This window comes from Arachis ipaensis, chromosome B10 (genome assembly GCF_059453495.1).
Source record: "Arachis ipaensis isolate K30076 ecotype BB chromosome B10, ASM5945349v1, whole genome shotgun sequence".
NCBI classification, from domain to species: domain Eukaryota; kingdom Viridiplantae; phylum Streptophyta; class Magnoliopsida; order Fabales; family Fabaceae; genus Arachis; species Arachis ipaensis.
The window spans coordinates 80,019,058-80,028,810 of NC_142435.1; the positions used below are offsets into that span (position 1 = coordinate 80,019,058).

The 9,753-nt window shown below is 37.1% G+C and overlaps 1 protein-coding gene across 2 annotated transcripts; it reads right to left on the bottom strand.

The window, feature by feature from the left end:
- Positions 1-4,879: 4,879 nt before the first annotated feature.
- Positions 4,880-7,422, bottom strand: LOC107623877 (adenosine kinase-like). 2 transcript variants are annotated; one of them, XM_088508643.1, is made up of 4 exons: positions 6,996-7,422; positions 5,931-6,509; positions 5,716-5,839; positions 4,880-5,405 (listed from the first exon to the last, which is right to left on the bottom strand). In XM_088508643.1, the coding sequence occupies exons 2-4, from the start codon at positions 5,949-5,951 to the stop codon at positions 5,263-5,265; spliced, it is 288 nt and encodes a 95-aa protein (XP_088364769.1). In that variant the 5' UTR covers positions 5,952-6,509; positions 6,996-7,422; the 3' UTR covers positions 4,880-5,262. The 2 variants fall into 2 exon arrangements, with proteins under 2 accessions (XP_088364769.1, XP_088364771.1); XM_088508645.1 differs by having other exon boundaries at positions 7,000-7,374.
- Between the last annotated feature and the right edge of the window lie 2,331 nt (positions 7,423-9,753).

Here is a 9,753-nt window from a genome sequence, read left to right on the forward strand (position 1 = left end):
GAAAATCCATTTTGAGTGCAGTGAGGTCAGAATCCAACAGCATCAGCAGTCCTTCTTCAACCTCTAAATCTGATTTCTGCTCAAGTCCCTCAATTTCAGCCAGAAAATATCTGAAATCATAGAAAAATACACAAACTCATAGTAAAGTCCAGAAATGTGAATTTAACATAAAAACTAATAAAAACATCCCTAAAAGTAACTAGATTCTACTAAAAACATACTAAAAACAATGCCAAAAAGCGTATAAATTATCCGCTCATCACAACACCAAACTTAAATTGTTGCTTGTCCCCAAGCAACTGAAAATCAAATAGGATAAAAAAAAGAGAATATACTATAAATTCCAAACTATCAATAAAACATAGCTCCAATCAGATGAGCGGGACTTGTAGCTTTTTGCCTCTTGAATAGTTTTGGCATCTCACTTTATCCATTGAAGTTAAGAATGATTGGCTTCTATAGAAACTCAGAGTTCAGATAGTGTTATTGATTCTCCTAGTTCAGTATGATTATTCTTGAACACAGCTATTTTATGAGTCTTGGTCGTGGCCCTAAGCACTTTGTCTTCCAGTATTACCACTGGATACATAAATGCCACAGACACATAATTGGGTGAACCTTTTCAGATTGTGACTCAGCTTTGCTAAAGTCCCCAATTAGAGGTGTCCAGGGTTCTTAAGTACACTCTTTTTTTTTTTTGCTTTGGACCTTGACTTTAACCGCTCAGTCTCAAGTTTTCACTTGACACCTACATGCCACAAGCACATGGTTAGGGACAGCTCGGTTTAGCCGCTTAGACCAGGATTTTATTCCTTTAGGCCATCCTATCCACTGATGCTCAAAGCCTTGGGATCCTTTTTATTTACCCTTGCCTTTTGGTTTTAAGGGTTATTGGCTTTTTGCTCTTGCCCCTTGGTTTTAAGAGCTTTTGGCTTTTTCTGCTTGCTTTTTCTTTTTCTTTCTATTTTTTTTCGCCTATTTTTTTTTCTCTTTTTTTTTTCTTTTCTGCAAACTTTGTTCTTTGCTGCTTTTTCTTGCTTCAAGAATCATTTTTATGATTTTTTAGATTATCAAATAAAATGTCTCCTAGTCATCATTCTTTCAAGAGCCAACATATTTAACATTCTTAAACAACAACTTCAAAAAGACATATGCACTGTTCAAGCATTCATTCAGAAAACAAGAAGCATTGTCACCACATCAATATAATTAAACTAAGTTCAAGGATAAATTCGAAACTCATGTACTTCTTGTTCTTTTGAATTAAAACATTTTTCATTTAAGAGAGGTGATGGATTCATAGGACATTCATAACTTTAAGACATAGTTACTAACTACTAATGATCATGTGATGAAGACACAAATATAGATAAGCACATAACATAGAAAACGAAAAACAGAAGAAATAAGAACAAGGAATGAATCCACCTTAGTGATGGTGGCGTTTCCTTCTTGAGGAACCAATGATGTCTTTGAGCTCTTTTATGTCTCTTCCTTGTCTTTGTTGCTCCTCCCTCATTGCTTTTTTGATCTTCTCTAATTTCATGAAGGATGATGGAGTGCTCTTGATGTTCCACCCTTAGTTGTCCCATGTTGGAACTTAATTCTCCTAGGGAGTTGTTGATTTGCTCCCAAAAATTCTGTGGAGGAAACTGTATCCCCTGAGGTATCTTAGGGATTTCTTGATGATGAGCTTCTTTATGTGCCTGTTGAGATCCATGAATGTGCTCTCTTGTTTGCTCCATCTTTTTCTTAGTGATGGATCTTTCTATCTCCCATGGCTCAGAGGTGGAAGCAATTGTCTTCCCTTTCCTCTTTCTTGAGGTTTCTCTGGCCTTAGGTGCCATTAATGGTTATGGAAAAACAAAAAAAACTATGCTTTTACCACACCAAACTTAGAATGTTGCTCGCCCTCGAGCAAAAGAAGAAAGAATAGAAGAAGAAGAAGAAGATATGGAGGAGATGGAGGGATGTGTGTATTCGGCCATATGGGTGGGATTGGGTGGGAAAGAGATATTGAATTTTGTAGGTAAGTGGGATGTATGGATGTGAGTGGTGAATGGAAAACAGAAGGGATGATCATGAATGGAGAGAGAGTGTGAGGTAGGTGGGGATCCTGTGGGGTCCACAGATCCTGAGGTGATCCTGTGGGGTCCACAGATCCTGAGATGATCCTGTGGGGTCCACAGATCCTGAGGTGTTCAAGGATTTACAACTTTGCACCAAATTAGGCATGTAAAATGCCCTTGCACATAACTTCTGGGCGTTCAGCGCCAGGTTGGTGCCCATTTTGGGCGTTCAACGCCCATTTGTTGGCCATTTCTGCCGTTGAACGCCAGAACCATGCTTGTTCTGGGCGTTCAACGCCAGCTCTTCTCCAGGGTGCCATTCTGGCGTTCAGCGCCCAGATGATGCCCATTTTGGGTGTTCAGCGCCCAGACACTGCCCATTTTGGGCGTTCAGCGCCAGAACCATGCTCTGTTCAGGCGTTGAACGCCAGGCAGATGCTTCCTCCAGGGTATGATTTTTCTTCTGCTGTTTTTGATTCCGTTTTCAATTTTTATATTTATTTTGTGACTCCACATGATCATGAACCTAAGAAAACATGAAAAACAAAAACAAAATTAGATAAATAAACATTGGGTTGCCTCCCAACAAGCGCTTCTTTAATGTCAATAGCTTGACAGTGGGCTCTCATGGAGCCTCACAAATGTGCAGAGCTTTGTTGAGACCTCCCAACAACAAACTTAGAGTTTGGATATGGGGGTTTGACACCAAACTTAGAGTTTGGTTGTAGCCTCCCAACATCAAACTTAGAGTTTGACTGTGGGGGCTTTGTTTGACTCTGCTTTGAGAGAAGCTTTTTATACTTCCTCTCCATGGATGCAGAGAGAGATCCTTGAGTTGTAAACACAAGGTTGTCCTCATTTATTTGAAGGATCAATTCTCCTCTGTCCACATCAATCACAGCTCTTGCTGTGGCTAGGAAAGGTCTTCCTAGGATGATGGATTCATCCTCTTCCTTTCCAGTATCCAGGACTATGAAATCAGCAGGGATGTAAAGGCCTTCAACCTTTACTAACACGTCCTCTACTTGTCCATAAGCCTGTTTTCTTGAATTGTCTGCCATCTCTAATGAGATTTTAGCAGCTTGCACCCCATAGATTCCCAGTTTCTCTATTACAGAGAGGGGCATGAGGTTTATCACTGAACCAAGGTCACACAGAGCCTTAGAGATCATCGTGCCTGTAGTACAAGATATTATGAACTTTCCAGGATCCTGTCTCTTCTGAGGCAATGTCAGTTGATCCAGATCACTTAGTTCATTAGTGAACAAGGGAGGTTCATCTTTCCAAGTATCAATGCCAAATAATTTGGCATTTAGCTTCATGATTGCACCAAGGAACTTGGCAGCTTGCTCTTCAGTAACATCCTCATTCTCTTCAGAAGAGGAATACTCATCAGAGCTCATGAATGGCATAAGAAGGTTCAATGGAATCTCTATGGTCTCTAGATGAGCCTCAGAGTCCTTTGGTTCCTCAGAGGAAAGCTCCTTATTGATCACTGGACGTCCCAGGAGGTCTTCCTCCTTGGGATTCACGTCCTCTCCTTTCCTTACAGGTTCGGCCATAGTGCTTATGTCAATGGCCTTGCACTCTCCTTTTGGATTCTCTTCTGTATTGCTTGGGAGAGTACTAGGAGGGATTTCAGTGATCCTTTTACTCAGCTGGCCCACTTGTGCTTCCAAATTTCTAATGGAAGACCTTGTTTCATTCATGAAACTCACAGTGGCCTTAGATAGATCAGAGACTAAGTTTGCTAAATTAGAGGTATTTTGTTCAGAGTTCTCTGTCTGTTGCTGAGTGGATGATGGAAAAGGTTTACTATTGTTAAACCTATTTCTTCCACCATTATTAAAGCCTTGTTGAGGCTTTTGATCCTTCCATGAGAAATTTGGATGATTTCTCCATGATGGGTTATAGGTGTTTCCATAAGGTTCACCCATATAATTTACCTCTGCTATTGCAGGGTTTTCAGGATCATAAGCTTCTTCTTCAGAAGATGCCTCTTGAGTCACTACAAGAATATTGCCAATTAGCTACCACAAAAAGAGTCGTAAAATTATCGCTAATCTGACGCAAAATATAATTTGTAACAGATTAGCTACCACCTAGCAACTAATGCTTTTCTCGCTAATTACAAGTCGCAAATCAGTGAGGCAAACACAACAGTCGCTAATTCATCGGAAAGTTTTTTAGCTACCGATTAGATAGTCGCAAATCCATCACTAAAGTAAAAGCTAATTCTATAGAAGAAATAGACTAAACAGTAGTCGCTAATTAGCGACAAACTTTACTGTGGCAGAGTCATCGCTAAATACAAGCTAACTTCATAGACGAAATAAAATGCTTAGTTGACGCTAATTAGCGAAAAATTTTTCCAAACCTAACTCGTCGCAAGTTGTCCGCTAATATGATCACAAATCTATCACATTTTGTAACAAATCTATAGCTAATTTTTGAAAACCCTTAATCAAATTTGTAAGAATATTGTCGCTAAACCAAAGCTATTCGAAATGAGAAAGTAAAATTATGAAACAGTTGCTAATTTGCTAGGAAATAATATGTAGTCAGTTAGTTGCAATGCTTAGTCGACCCTATAATATAGTGCTCGTAGATTTTTTCCCGATATAAAAGATTGTCTCGTTTTCCTTTAATTACTGTCGATTTTTAACTATCGTTTGGTTAAATCCTTCCTTACCCATTTAAGCCACGACAAAAGGCTAGACCAATTGTAAATCTACAATTAAAGGCAGTGTTTATTTCCTCCCTTTTTCTTTTACTTGAGAATTTGTATCTAAAATGCAAGAACAGAAATATGCATAGAAAAGATTATATCATTGAATACATATAATCATGAAGACACGAACCAGAGTGGTTAAGTCGAGTCCTGAAAATTCAAGGCACCTACGAAACTTCTCCCAAGATCATTGGCTAAGTTGCGATGGTTCCTTGTAAGCAATCACAATTATTAAGTGCAAACACCTTGTTACGTATCTAACAGATAATATGTAACCAACCAAAAAGGAAATGACAACAATAATGAGGACTCAAATATATCAATAATTATAATGTCTCCCTATTGAACTTCACGTATTTTCCCTTTGCTGAGGGATTAAAAAATCCCATACCAGTTAAGAGTACCATAATCGAATTGCAATAAAATCCTCAAAATAATCAAAACTTGATGGCGGCAACAGAATCATTGAAAATCGGGCTTCTCTGGGTATGTGCAGCCAGACCTTTGGATGATTACATTTGCTGCATAGCAACCAGCTCTAACCCATTCTGAGATTGGCTGCTCCTGAACCAATTGTGAAAGGAATCCTCCAACAAATGCATCTTCTACAACCACATTAAAAATAATTGAAAATGTATCATCATATAATCATGTTGATAAACCATGGACAACACACATTTTATGACAAGGAGTAGATCATTTTATCAAATGCCTATTAAAATTCTAAGCATTAAATGTCTCGTATGCTTGATTATCGGTTTAAGTATACCAAACTCAATTTCTTTTAGTGTTAAAAATTCAGTTGCGCATATAATTTTGTTCTACATTTATCTACTAAAAGCAAAAGGGATATATCTGCTCCCTCTGTCATCCTTATAACCATCATAAGAAGGTGCCAATTAAACAGGTTTTTACCTTTTGCCGAAGCCACTTTGCTCACACGGTGCCAATTTCCATCAGAATCAATGTAAGTTAGAGCAGTCCTCTTGTCTACAGGATTGAATGGAAGAAAATGGACCTCCCTGATTCTGGCTTGAGCCTGGTTAGTCAAAACATTAAAATTATGAGTTAAATTAAACTTTTTATCTGTATCCTTCTTGTACTAAAGAGAGTGGTTTTCCTATATTTACCTCCTTTGGATCAGCAAGCATCCCAACAATTGCAGCATCTATAGCATCCTAATTTTTGGTCCTAGAGGCCCTTGCAGCAAGAAGGATAACATACTCCTTCTCAACACCCTTAGCAAATGCCTCAATCAAGTTTCTATCAACATTGAGCTTATTAAATGTCAAGGTTACAGTTTTGTCACTGCAGAGGACATCCATTCCAGCCATTTCCTCAATAGTCATCATATGTTTTTAGCAATTGAGAAAATGCAAAAGTTACCAATTGCTGTAAGCACTTTCTAGAAGTGTCCAACTTGGTTAGCGCTGTCCACCAAATGAGCCGCTTTACCAAAGAATGTGTGCACACCAGTGGCACTCACAACTGCTTCTATCTCACCCTTCTTGACTGTTGATTTAGAAAACACTTCATCAGTGGGGTTCTTGGTCACTAGAAGAGATTCTCCTATTAAAGCAGACTGATCAACACTTAGAGGATCGCCCTCGAAAAGACAAGCATCGGCCGGAATGATATCTCCTAATTTAATGTTGATTATGTCTCCTGGTACTAAAATTGCAGCATCTTGTTCACTCCAGTGGCCATATCTTAAAAGACGCAATAGAAAAAAGATAACTTACACTGAACAAATAACAAAGTAACAATAACTGATTGACCATTCAATTAGATCTAAAATCATTTTAGATTTTTGACAAAGGAAATGAGAAATATTTTAAAAGTAAAAGTAAATTTTCCATAAGGTTTCAATTTGTAATACAAGCATATGTGATTAGATGCACCAGAAGCAGTGAGTAGAAACTCAAGTTAAAGGTAACCTTCGTAAATAAATTATGTTTTTAGCACAAATAATTAGAACTAAAAATCATAACCAGATAATTAGAAAAAATACATCAGAACCAAAAATATAGAATGAATAATAAAAACAATAAGAACATAACTAAAACCCTAAACCAAAAATCAGAACCAAAAACAAATAATCATAACAAAAATCAGAATTTAAAATCAGTTTAGAATCAATAATAATAACAGAACCATGAGAGGTGCAGAGATTCAGAAGACTCGAAATACAATACCGACAGTGACAAGAACATCAAGCAGGACCGCCAGCAACGCAACCGATAGCAGCAACAGCCACTGAACAGAGCTTATGGCAAAAGAAATCAAAGAGAGACGGAGAGATGCTGGATGGTGAGATGACGGAGACAACGGGGCTGAAACCGAAGAGACGACGAAGCCGCTGGATTGAGACCACGACAGCGCTGGGAAAGGAGCGACGCAGAACAAAATGCGCTGTGATGGAATCCGCCGCCGAAAAGTGTGGTGAGCCTCTGGTGGGAGCTTGAGGAGGGTGAGAAACCTGGAGAGTGGAGGCTGGAGAGTGCGGCACTGGAGTGTGATGTGTGTGTTAGGATTAGGTTTTAGTGGGCAGAGGGTAGTGCAGTTATGAGTAGTGCGGGCTAGGCATGTTTAGTGGTTGTAGATTAGAAAATTACCGGAGATAATGAAATTTTAAATTTTTGATTTGAAGTACTGAAAAGGGCACTTATACGCGTTTTCAATTTTTGAAATTAAATATTTTTTAAATTAATATAGTTTATTTTAATTTTTGAGTTATTATTTTTTTGTTTTTAAATTTTTATTTTGATTTTTTTTTGAAATTACGTTTTAAAAAATTTTGTATAAATAGATAATTTTTTTTAAATAAATATAAAAAGATTTATGTAAATATCAATGATATTATTAAAATAAATAAATTAAAATAATTTGTATTATTTTTTAATTTAAAAATATTTTTATATTTTATAATTTATATTTTCATCATCAAAATCTCACAAATAAGTTTAATGTAAATATAAGTTATTAGATAATTTGTATATAGTAAAATTTATTTAAAATATAATTTTTTATATAACGATATATATCATATAAATAAATAATAAGGCAAAATGTCCAATTAAATCAAATAGAAAATAAAATTATACGATTTTACCAAATTTAAAAACATTACCTGAATCACTCAAAACCATCTTTTTATGTAATTCGAATGAATCTCATTCGAACTAGAACATTACAAATTTTTATAGTACTCCTAACATCTTTTAAGTCTTTTTTTTTTAAATTATTTTGCATGGAATAAAATATTTTGCGACAAAATAGGTAGGATATAGCTTTTATTTTGCGACAAGATTGCAGTTGCCAAGTCGCTCGCTAAAGTAAAATTGCGACAACTTAGCGACAAATGCATTTCGCCCGCTAATCAGCGACTTGAAATCAGCGAATGAAGTGTTTCAGTTGTTAAACGGTCGCAAATTTCTCGCTACTTAGGTCCTAGGACCTCAATATCCGTATTTCCACTTTAGCGACTAATTAGCAAGGAACACTTCCCTAGCTGAATGGTTTATCCATTGCGACAAATTAGCGACGACTGTTTTCTGTCGCTACCCTAATTTTGAATTTTACAATATTATGTGACAAATTAGCGAGAAACTAGTTGCTCGCTAAAAATAAAAATTTTGGTGACAAATTAGCTGGGAAATTGTCCATCGCAAAATGCATTTCAAGTCTTTGTGACGGATTAGCTAGTAACATTGTTTCTCACTAATTTGCCTTTTCGCACAAAGTTTATTTAGTGACGAACTAGTGTGTGAATTGTTTCTCGCAAATTGTATATCAAACACTTGCGACCGAATAGTGACAATAATATCCGTCGCTACTTTACTTTTATTCGATTGAACCCCTAAGTGAATGATTTGCTAGAACATTGTCACTCGCTAATTAATTTGTGACAAATTAGTGAGGAAATTTTCCCCGCTCTTTTTTTAGCTACAAAAGTCAATCTGCGAGAAACAAACTTACCCGTAAATCTCTCGCTAATCAGTCACTTTTCTCAAGTTCGGGTATTTTGTGACCACTCATTAATTTGTCGTTAGTGCGTCACTAATTCCTCGCAAGTTAGTGACGGATTAGTGACAACAAATATTTCTCGCAAAAATTCATCGCTAATTTGCCAAATTCTTGTAGTGAGTACTGTTGGATGCAGCTTGCATTCCATTCAGACTCTGAGAAATCATATTGACTTGTTGAGTCAATATTTTGTTCTGAGCCAATATGGCATTCAGAGTATCAATTTCAAGAACTCCCTTCTGCATAGGCGTCCCATTACTCACAGGATTCCTCTCAGAAGTGTACATAAACTGGTTATTAGCAACCATGTCAATGAGTTCTTGAGCTTCTGCAGGCATTTTCTTTAGGTGAATGGATCCACCTGTAGAAGTATCCAATGACATCTTTGATAGCTCAGATAAACCATCATAGAATATATCCAAGATGGTCCATTCTGAAAGCATGTCAGAAGGACACTTTTTGGTCAACTGTTTGTATCTTTCCCAAGCTTCATAAAGGGATTCACCTTCTTTCTGTCTGAAGGTCTGAACATCCACTCTATGCTTGCTCAGCTTTTGAGGAGGAAAGAACTTGGCTAAGAAAGCCGTGACCAGCTTATCCCAAGAGTTCAGGCTATCTCTGGGTTGAGAATCCAACAACACTCTAGCTCTGTCTCTTACAGCAAAAAGGAAAAGCATGAGCTTGTAGACTTCAGGATCTACTCCATTAGTGTTAACAGTATCACAGATCTGCAAGAATTCAGTTAAGAACTAAAAAGGATCTTCAGATGGAAGTCCATGAAACTTGCAGTTCTGTTGCATCAGAGAAACTAGCTAAGGTTTCAGCTCAAAATTGTTTGCTCCAATGATAGGGATGGAGATGCTTCTTCCATGTAAATTGGAATTTGGTGCAGTAAAGTCATCAAGCATTCTCCATGCATTATTGTTG